Consider the following 11,452-nt stretch of genomic DNA (forward strand, 5'->3'; position numbering starts at 1 on the left):
CTCTTCCCACCCTTCCCCAGCTTCCATTTTTAAGGTCCCTTTCACTTAAGTGGACTCAACTCACAGCTTTCAAACACACCACTCAAAATTAAATGTGTCAGTATTTGTGCCACCCAAAGTGTTTTGAATAACACCAGAGAAACTGACAAATGTCTTGTTAATTTCACCTTGCAGCAGGCTTAGAAAAGCCCTGAGCCAGTAGATATAGTGAAACATGGGTGAAGACTCAGGAGGACAAAGGTAGCACTGTTATCAGTTAACTGTGAGTAGAGCATCCATGAGGGCTAGACACTTATTTTTAAAAAGGTGTTAACTTAAGCCTCCCCAACTTCACATGGAAAGTTCCTAACTTTCCACGAGCTAGTGAATTTTTCAAGCAATGGTACAGAAGTGCCAATGATTATTAAATTTCTGTCTTGGGAGATGTGGACAGCACAACATTAGGAGCAGCAGAACCTGTTTCAACCCTAGGGGAAGTTCCGTGCAAAGAGCAGCAGGCTTACAGGAGCAGATGCCCTGACTTATCTGCAATACTGGTTATCCCTGCACAACAGGCAACAGCTACAAGCTTCAGCATCTCTTTGCTTTTGTCCACAACAGGATCACTTATCGCTAGCATGATTTCCCCATCCTTAGTAGTAGAGGGAAAAATCTCGCTAGAAACTAGCATATTTTAATATGATTGCAGCTATCGCGGTTCTTATTCCAATGTGGATAGGGAAAGGAAAGGAGAGTCATTAACCAATTGCTGCCCAACATACTACAGAAAATGGTTTGGATTAGAAGGTGGGGGTAACCTTTGCTTTAAAAATGAAAGGGAAATGAGCATTTTTAAATCCTTTATTAAGAGGAAAATATATCTCTATCAGCCAGTCAAGATCAGATAATGGAGGTGCCACAGAGGCAATATACATATGGTTTTTATTAGAAATTCTTTATAAATAGATTTCTCATAAGTTTGTTCTTTGAAGTAGCTTGCAGAAATAACTTAATATTGTTCAGCCACCCGAGAAACCAGTCACCCAACAGCAAATCACCTAGGAGAAGAAAAAGAATACCTCAAATAAGAGACAAGACTTCTACTGGACATGATCAGTAACAGTTCAACAGCCTCCTGTCATAAAGGTCACTATATGCAGCAATTTGACCACTACACTCGTGACAGTCACTTCCAGAGTTTCCCTGTTGTAGGTACTCTAGGAATACAATATGGTGTCTTTGTAATGATGGTGAGACAATAAAAGATGAAAGAAGGAAAGCTGAACTCCATATTTAAAGAAGGCACTGTCATTTTTAATCATTTCATACCCTCTCAAACTCCCTGTTTATAACCCTCTCCAAATCCAAATCTATTACAGGACAGCTGTTAGTAAGAGTTGGATTGTGCTTTGTGATTGTAGAATTACTTAACATGGATGCAAACTCCCAGCAGTCCTTTCAACACTGCAAGCCCTCTAATACAGCATCTTTTCAAACTGCAGGTCACGACCCAGTACTGGGTCGTGGAATGTAAGACACTGGGCCGCAGTGGCTCTGGTCAACACCGCTGACCAGGCCATTAAAAGTCTTGTCAGCGACGCTGCCCGATTAAGGCAGGCTAGTCCCTACCTGTGCCTGGACAATGGGAGCTGGGGGGAGCGGTGCCTGTGGGCACGAGCTGCACAGAGTCACTTGCATGCCTCCACCTAGGAGCTGGACCTGCGGCTGGCTGTTTCCGGGGCTCAGCACAGTCTGCGGTGCCAGGAGAGGCAAGAAGCCTGCTGTAGCACCCCTACTGTGCCGCAGACCAGGAGCTGTCCGAGGTAAGCCCGTGCCCCAATCCCCTGCTCCAGCCCTGAGCCCCCTCCTGCACCCTAAACCTCTCATCCCTGGCCCCACCCCAGAGCCTGCACCCTGAGCCCAGACCCCCTCCTTTACCTCAACCCCCTGCCCCAGCCTTGAGCCCCCAACCCAACCCAGAGCCCCCTCCTGCACCCCAAACCCCTCATCCCTGGCCCCACCCCGCAGTCCTCACCCCAACCCTCCGCCCCAGCCCTCAACCAAGCCCCTCATCCCCAGCTCCGCTGGGTTACAAGCATCAATAATTTTCTTCAACTGAGTCACCAGAAGAAAAGTTTGAAAACCACTACTCTAGGAGGCCAGCAGCAGTTACTCTTGAGCCAGTGAGGCCAGCAGCAGATGCCTGCCTTCTCTTCTTCATCCTAAGGCACCACCTTTCACATATAAGGAGGTGCTGTGCTGGTAGTCCAGACCTACTAGTGACACCTACTGTGTTCTCAGGGCCACTGCAGAGGCAGAGACCAAGTGATGAACGTGGTCCCACAGTCTATACTCACCATGCATACAGCCCCGCTGCTCATCTCGTTCATACTTTAAACCCCAAGGCTCTCATGCACTCCTTGTGAGCCTCAATAAGAGGCCCGCAGTGCTCCTCCCCTTTCTCAATGATGCTGCAAGGCAAAGAGATTTCCCTGGTTAGCTAGCAAAACGGACACCATGTAATTCTCAGATTTGCAGGACTGATGGCTCTTGCAGGTGAAGGGTTCATGAAGGGAAGAAATTGTATAACAGATTTCATAGTAAGCAGGCCATAAAATCAATTACACAAATAAAAATTTGAAACAATCTGATTTAATATAAGGCTGCCCTTAAACTCAGCTGATTTGTTTGACTTTCCCTGTTTGTTTTTAAATAATAAAAATAAATTGAAAAGGCAGTAGTTTCAAATTAATTTAATCTGCAGTTTACCTCAGGGAGAATTAACTGGTTTACTTCAGAGAGACTATCCTCATCTAGTTATTGCATGTGGAAAGAGAGGACACCTAGTAAAGATATTGACTGTCTCCCGTCCTTCCCCATAGGAATGAAGCCACAGGCTTCTCTCAGATAAGATGGCTGTCATTTCCCTACAGCCTTTTCAAGCGGAAGGGAGGCTACTCTTAGTAAAGAAGGCCATTGTCTGTCACAGTTTGCAATGGAAGCCAAGCTGACTTTGAGGAAGACAGCTGCCAGCTGGGCTCTATGCTCAGAGAACCTGGACAATACAAGGAGACGACAAGGGAAAGTTAACATTACAGGTATACTCATTAAGCTTTTCATCTTTGCTGCACAGCTGCAAACTCACTTGACACCAATGAATTAAACTGAGTCAGTTAATACTTTTGCCTGTGTTATACCCAAGGCAGTATTTTTTTTCTTCCAGGAGTCTATGTGCCATCTTTTTTTTTTTAAATGAAAAGAGGTTCTGAAGAAAAGATGAAACCTCAAATCGGGTGGAGGGTGGTGGTGGTGAAGATCTTTGAAAACTTGAGCTTAACAATGAGGGGGACACATGCATTGCACCCATCAGGGGCTCCTTGCATCCCCCCACAACCTCCCTGTATGCCATCCTCTCATGCCCCTCTATTCCAGGGACTTTTTGCAACTCTCCCACAGCTCCACCACATGCCAGGGTGTCATTCTCTAGGTCCCTGCATCCCTCATCAACACTCCCCATATGTCCATTCCCTTGCAGGTTCCTAGTTCACTCCCTTGCCCCCACAATCACAAAGTAGATTCTCCCTGTCCCCACTCTCCTCTGGGTCCTGGCTTCCCTGCCACCACAGTCCTCTGTGGGTCCCTGCTTCCTCACAGCTCCACCTCTACTTTTCTCTCCCTCTCTGGGTTGCTGTTTCCCACACCCCCACTGCTCTGCTCCCCCCATGCCCTCAGTACCACTGGTCCCCATTCACCACACACACTTTAAACCCTCCCTGTAAGGCTCTTATTTTTGTAGGGTCCAGGCTACAGACAACTCTCTGTACAGATAGTTAAGCTGCAGCATCTGACAAGTGTAGGCAGCAGCAAGGGGTGGCAGAAAGATCCTTTTGCCTACAGTACCAGGCAGTCTGGGGCACCCTGATTTTCCTGGGAGTAAGGCTTTTCCAGTGTCTGAGTTACATCAAAATCCATTGGGCTTATGCTCATGGATACCTAGAACATCCCTGAAATTTTGGAATTGATCAAACACAGCATTCCAAAGTTATCACATTACAGACAAACAGAAATGCCACTGAGTTGATTTGAGTGTTAAACCTTGAGTCACTTGGCCAACTATAGAACTTCAGAATACAAGACTACTTTAGAAAATTAAAAGATGTTCAGATTTATACCTTTACTTTCCTCCAAAAGTATTCAAGTTTGTCACCTTCCAGGTCTGTGCAAAGTTCCCATTAAAAGGAAAATTCTGGAAGAATTTTGAACAATGGAGCTACTTTTGGCATCTATTAGGGTAGAGCATTTGTAGCTGTAAGGGGTGGTAGCAGCAGCTACAAGGCCATAAATATGATTAAGAATAGTTATCAAGTTGAAACCTAAAGAGACTTCAAGTAATACATTGTATTATTTGGGAAAAATATGCATGGGTTAATGATTCCAGTGATGTGGAACAAGCACACCTCATGTTCATGTTTGCACCAAAGTACTTTACGCACACAAAAAACAGTTCTCTTTTGCAAGCCACCAAGTTCTAGTGGCTTGAGCAGGGGACCAGCAGTCAGGAGAACTGTGTTCTATTCCTGGTTCTGTCATTAACTCACAGCATGATGTTTGGTAAGTCATTTAGGCCATAATTTTTAGTTACTACACACCTGTGCCTCAGTTTCCCCTCTAAAATACAGGTCTGATATTGACACACCTCAGGGGAGGACTATGAGTAAGAATATGATTACGAGATCACAGATTCCATGACTTCACCGGACCTCAGTGATTTCTTTGGCTTCAGCCCTGCTGCAGTGGCCAGAGCTGCCACCCCATTCCGCAGCAGTGGCCAGAGCGGTCAACAGCCAGGGCCAGAGCTGTCCACCCACCACCCCTCCCCAATGGCTAGGGTGGGAGCTGTCTCCTCCTCCCTCCCACGTGGCCGGGGATGGAGTTGGAGCTGTCCCCCTCCCCCTGCAGTGGTGGGGGCTGTGAGTCGCGTCTCCCACAGTTCCCTGGGCAGTCACACACATATTATCATCACACAAATGGAAGACTCCTATTAAGTCTGAGATCCTCTCTCCTCCATCCTTGTCCAGGGCAGAATTATGCCATACAGTGCAGTGCTTTGTCTAGAGAGGACCCCAAGCCAAAAAACTATGGAGAAGTTCAGAAATTAACTCCACATATCCCTTCTCTACTTTGGCCAAGCATAACGTGGAACTTGCCATACTGCTTCACTCAATCCACGATTCTGTCTCTGTCTGTAGCCAGTATCAAATCATTCAGAGGAAGGAGAAAGATACTCCATAGGGAACAGTTATGGAATAACTCAACCATAGTGAAAGTTTAAATTCCTTCAGTTAGTGATTGGGTTATGTTCTGAAGCAACAGGTTTTATATTCATTCTACAAAACAAACTTTTTATGCTGTCTAATTTAACAGTGGATGTTCTGATTATCTACATAAAAGTGCCTAATCTTTCTTCATATCCTAAGAACTTATCCTCAGAGATGTCTAGTGGCAGTTAGTGCTACTGGATAGTTATCTGTTGTGTAAAATACCCTAGTTTTAAAATGTCCAGTGGAAGGGAGTACCTGCCCTTTCCCTTAAGGAAGTATTCCATGGCCTACCATGCCCCACAATCAGGAAGTTATCTTGATGTTTAGCTTATATTGTCCCTATTTTAATTTTTAACTACCCAAGACAGAAAACCAAGTAACATATACTATTTTGTATCACCCTAAATAATTCCTATTTCCAACTGTGGGGTTTATACTTTGCAATCATAGATGGTTATTATTCATTTAACAGCCACTGATTTACTGACTTGCAAATCGACAGAGTCCCAGCCCCAAAGGAGGACCAGCAAGCTCTCCATGGATCATTAGAGACCTACTTAACTACAGCATTTTCACTGTCAACTCAAAAATGTTAAAATGATTAAACGATGAAAAGTAAATTGGTTTCTGAAATTCTACTGCAATAATCTAAGGTGCTATTAGTAACAATTAAAGACATTAAAAATTGTGTACACCTCTACCCAGATATAACGCAGTCTTCGGGAGCCAAAAAAATCTTACCACGTTACAGGTGAAACCGTGTTATATTGAACTTGCTTTGGCCTTGAGCACTTCTATTAATAGTCACTTCCTGCCCCCTGACTGACCCCTCAGAACCCCCGACCCATCCAACCCCCCACCCCTTGTCCCCAGACTACCACCTCCAGAAACCCCCCCCGTCCCTAATCACCCCTCCCAGGACCGCACCCCCTACCCAACCCCCCTGCTCCCTGTCCTGACTGCCCCGACCCTTACCCACACCCCCGCCCCCAACAGGCCCCCCCACACCCTATCCAACACCCCCATTCCCTGTCCCCTGACCGCACTGCCCCCAGAACCTCCGAACCATCCAACCCCCCCCACCTGCTCCCTGTCCCCTGACCACCCTCCGAGACCCTCTGCCCCAACCCAGCACCCTTTACACGCCGCTCAGAGCAGCGTGTCAGAGCCAGACACGCTGATCCGCCAGAGCGCACAGCCCCACCCCCCAGAGTGCTGCGTTATATCCGAATTTGTGTTATATCGGGTAGTGCTACATCAGGGTAGAGGTGCATATATTATTTTTAACCCAGGTATCAAATTATTGTTGCTATTCTCTCACCTCTAAAGGATAGAATACCACTTAGTGAGATAACTTCCTCAGTGAGGCCAAGGTTCATTATGAAATGCTAAACATAATTCTACTCTACAAGTTTGCAGACAAATTGTAGTAAAAACTTCAGAAATTAGGATTTAACTTGTATTAAAAGTCTTTAAAGTCTGAAGCAACAAGAGTCTGCTGCATGGGTTATAAGAATGTGTAGAGAGCTAGTTAGGTTTTTTTTAAAAAGTTAATAGTTTCTGATACTATGTGTGTCCTGAAACCACTTACCAATTTTGGTGTTTTAAAAGAAGTAAATTAAGTGTTTCTCTGACTCGCTGCCGTGTGCAAATCCCAAAAGCAACAAGAGAAACTGATGATACAGAAAGTGTAGTGAAATATACACTATAGAAGACAACTATAGGGAACTGACTATACAGGAAGGGCTGTCATATACATAAATAAAACATAACACTGAGAAGCGTTCCTCTCTGTTACTTGTAATGACAGTAGACAAACAATTTTCAGGCGGAAGTGAGATTTTTACTTTGGTATATCCATTTAATATCCCCACCCAAACTCCCACTTCCTTGTCTTGAATACTTGCAGTGTCACAAGACTCTTGAGTGTATTATTTCTCAGGAGGGAGTGCTATGAGGCTGGTAGCTGGATACACAGAAAAGAGAAACTTGTAGATGACTTGCACTAACTGACAGGTGAAAACACTGGGGAAAAAAAAGGAAATGTGTAGGGAGGTCCAAAGCAATAAATAACGGGATAAAACTTAGTTAAGAAAAATTAGGATGCATATCAGGAAGAGTCCTTTAGTAGTGCAAGCTATTAAGGCTTGTCTATGTTTACCGGAGGATTGACGCTGTGGAAATCGATGCATCAGCGGTCAATTTAGCGGGTTCTGCTAAATCAACCTCCAATCGCTCTCCCGGCGACTCTCCACCTGATCGAGAAGAGTAAGGGGAGTCAACGGGAGAGCATCTCCCATCGATGTTGCGTAGTGTGGACCCCGCAGTAAGAAGATCTAAGCTACGTCGATTTGAGTTACGCTATTCATGTAACTCAAATTGCATAGCTTAGATCGACTTTTCCCTTTAGTGTAGACAAAGCCTGAGATGGATTATTCTCTCAAGGGAAGTAAAGCAAGTCCCAGCACCTGAGACATGTAAACTAGAAAGGGCAAAACATACTACAGCATACCATCCTGTCACAGCTGAGAAGATGAGCTAATTGTGACCTAACAAGTAACTCCCTCCTCCTTCAACCCAGTATGAATTTCTGTTGGTATATGAAAACTAAAAATGCTTAGCAGATTGGGCCTTTTAGCTTTGCTCTCCGAAACTCCCTCCCCCATAAGATATTTATTTGGGTAGAGTACCTCAGAAGGCAGAAAGCTAATTTATAATCAGACTAAGACAATATATTAAGAAAAATAAAAGTAATGATAAGACCTGTATACACACTGGATTTTTCTGGAGAGTTATTTTTGCATCACCATTGGTGCTGGAATTTTAAACATCAACACATTGGATTAAAGTAGTTTCCTGATAATTTAAAGAGAACTTGTATCATTTGTATCAATTGATGGTGCTGCCAAAACAAATCCCAAACAGTAAGTAATCACTGCCTGAAAAAGGCAGGTGATCCCCTGGGAACTTTAAAATATCATCTACATGGTAGTTAGTTATTTGTTTCTGAGGGACTGGATTAATCTATAATTAAAATGGAGAAAAGTTCCAGACAGAGTTCTGGCAACTGAAATCCCTATTTGCGACGCAACGGCAATAAAGACAATGACTGGGAAAGCTCCCCCAGCACCACTTCAAGTCCTCGGCTGCATCCTCTGAAGCATTTCTGGGATTAGGAGGCTGGATCACTTGATTCTAGCCCTCTTCATTCCCTCTGAAGCAACTGGCACCAGCCACTGCCGGATGACAGGCTATCGGGCTAGATGGTCCATCAGCCCGATCCAGCCAGGTCATTCTTAGAAGGCTCAACTTCCATGGCCTATTCAGTCCCTCACCTACCTGCAGACTAAGGGAGGGAACGAATCAGCGGGAGTTATCATGGGGATTTTGGCAGGGGGGTCACCTGTCCACGGCGAACCAGCCGGAGGCTTGGGCTACACTGAAAACGGACACGGGCAGCGACAGGCCGGGCAGGGCGCGGTGCCGGGGAAAGCCACACACCCGGGAGACGCGGCGGTGCTGACCGCACCCCGGATGAAAGGGGAGGGCTTCCGTCGACACCGCCCCGGTCTGCACTTCCCAGGTAGCCCGGCCCAGCTGGCTCGCTCAGCGGTACGAACGACCCCGGGGGCTGTAGTTAAGCCGGCCCGACCGAAGCCCGCCCCGCAGACGCAACCAGGGTGAGGGAGGACGTGGCCCGCGGGGAAGCGCCACCCGCCCCGCCCCTGGGCCCCGCGGCGGCGGCGGCCCCGGTTACCAGGCATCCCGCGCCTTCTTGGTCTCGGGGCAGGCGCAGCAGGGCTTCAGCGGCTTCTTCTCCTGCGGCTCGGGGCCCGGGGGCTCGCAGCTGGCGGACGCCAGGCTCGACATCTTCGGCGGCGGCGGCTTCGCAGGATCCCTGCGGACACAAGGGGCCGGTGAGAGCCCGCTCCGCCCGCCCGGCCCCCAACGCCCGGCTGCCCCCGCCCCCCGCGGGGCCCCCTCCCGGCACCTCCCCGCTCACATGCGCAACCCTCGCACGCTCCTACCTGGGCCCGCGCACAGATCGTCAATGCGCAGGCGCCTGGCGGGCCGGGACTTCTTCCGGGCAGCGGCTTCCCTCCCGTGAGCCCGACACTTACTGCGCCTGCGCGCCCATTCAGGGACACGCCCGGAAATGGAGTTCTGCTGCGTGCGTGCGTGCGCGCGCACCCGCCGCCGCGCGCCTTTGGTCGCTCCACGCGTATCCCACTTGTCGACCCCCCTCGCCGCGTGCTCGCCCCCCACTCGCCCCTCCCTTCTCACCCTCGCCCTGCACGTGCCCCTCCCCCTCTGCTCTGGATTGCTGAGATTGCAAAAACGAACGAGACAGTGAAGGGGGGGGGGGTACAAAATTTTGCTTCCTTGGAGCCCGTGTGTTTTGGGAAAGCTGAGGAGGCCACAGAGACCGGGTTTGGACTGTTACAAAGAGCGTGGGGAACAGAGGTCACTGAACAAAACGCCCCCAAAAGAATTCAGGACTTAAAAACCCTTCTGAGAGCCAAGGCAAATTGGAGATCAACAGCAGAACCTGGACGACCTGTGCACACAGGACAGAACTTCTGTCCCCCCCCCCCCTTTTCTTCTTACATTACAGCCCAGCCAGCCTTGCTTAGTGCGGGTGTGAGTATGGCAGTGGGTTAGGGCTTGGGGCACTAATGCTTTTTCCCTTCCTCTGAGTAACGTGGAGGCCCCCCCCAGCACTCTCCACTATTATTTTATTATTTTATCCATAAAGCATTAAAACTTAGACGCTTAATGTACTCCTTCATCTCCTCCCCTAACAATCCTGTGGCCTCAGCCTTATCACCTGACTCCTCAGGCAGATTGGTAACAGAAGTCTGTCACGCTACCTCAGATCCTGGTTTGTCCTGGACTTTCTGCTCTCCCTACAGATTTCATTATAATCATCTTAAATGTAAAAGACTGAGAGAGAAGATCCCCCTTTCCCATCCCCCATGTATCCCTTTCCTTTTGAAGAAACAGTATAACAGAAGGTAACATAAGAAACACCTACCCTCCACTTCATTGTCTTTCCATTCATTTTCAGGTGGCATTTGAATATAGAACTTCATTCCCTTGTCTATGCCATTTACTTTCCCCCTCCCTCTTGTTTAATTTTTATTCTGCAAAGCATTTCAGAAAACACCTTCTATGAAAGACTGCAAAATAAATACAATAGGTTTTCACAAGGAAATTTATTATAGCAGATATGTGTTTACAAAATACTGGTACATTAGGTAAAGTTGTATTACACTTACATATTGTTAACTATTTGTATGGATTGAGCATTGCTATATTGGCATTCCATTGTGTATGTTCATTGTGTCTCCATTATATTTTATTTGTGCACAGTACTTTACCCTTCATTCTTTCATGTGTGGGTTTTTGTAAATCTGGAAAACTTTGCAAATAAATACAAAGGGGAAAATGAAAAAAAATACTCTTCCAATTACTAACCACCACTTTTTTTTTTAACCTACCCCCATATGTCTGGCTTTACTAAAGAAACAGGTGCTCAGATACTACAATGATGGCCACAGTATGAAAGTGTGGATAGATTATACTGTGCTTGTTTGAGCTGAACAATACATAGCAAACTGTCCTTCTGGCAAGAAAGTTGCATGATCACTAGGTTATATCTTTTGTTGCCAGTTGAAAAACCAAAGGCTCTGAATGATCATGAGCTTTTGATTGGTGTCTGCACATCAAGATCAGTTCAACAGGAAAAAGAGTTTTTAGTCGTCAGCCAGATATGGATAAGAATTTTAATATAAAGATTAGTATTACAGCTTTGCCACTTCTATCATCATGTTACATGCTTGTCCTGAGGTAGAGTTCAACAATTCAGCATGACAGACAAGTTATAATGCAAGTGATTCAAGTTGTCCTAATTGCCCGTGTTCTGAAGCTCTTGCGCATCGTAAGAATGAAGAGGTACATTGAAGAGTGGGATGAGGTCAGTGTACTTGCCAACTTATCAGGATTTTGTGTGATTTATGATTATGAGAGAAACAAAAATGATTAAGGATATGGAACAGCTTCCATATGAGGGGAGATTGGTAAGGCTGGAACTTTTCAGCTTGGAAAAGAGATGACTAAGGGCAGATATGATAGTGGTCTATAAAATCATG

General features: G+C 46.4%; 1 protein-coding gene across 1 annotated transcript; it reads right to left on the bottom strand.

Moving 5' to 3' along the window:
• Positions 1-826: 826 nt before the first annotated feature.
• Positions 827-9,328, bottom strand: COX17 (cytochrome c oxidase copper chaperone COX17). Its single transcript, XM_073309332.1, has 4 exons — positions 9,304-9,328; positions 9,058-9,198; positions 2,337-2,450; positions 827-1,037 (listed from the first exon to the last, which is right to left on the bottom strand). Coding segments are annotated over exons 1-3 (228 nt in total). The 5' UTR covers positions 9,306-9,328; the 3' UTR covers positions 827-1,037; positions 2,337-2,365.
• Positions 9,329-11,452: the final 2,124 nt, after the last annotated feature.

This window comes from Lepidochelys kempii, chromosome 1, assembly GCF_965140265.1.
Source record: "Lepidochelys kempii isolate rLepKem1 chromosome 1, rLepKem1.hap2, whole genome shotgun sequence".
NCBI classification, from domain to species: Eukaryota; Metazoa; Chordata; order Testudines; family Cheloniidae; genus Lepidochelys; species Lepidochelys kempii.

Coding starts and splice junctions, on each gene's coding strand:
- COX17 (XM_073309332.1), bottom strand. Junction 2,451..9,057: donor AAGAAGGCGCGGGATGCCTG/GTAACCGGGGCC, acceptor TTTGCCTTGCAG/CATCATTGAGAAAGGGGAGG.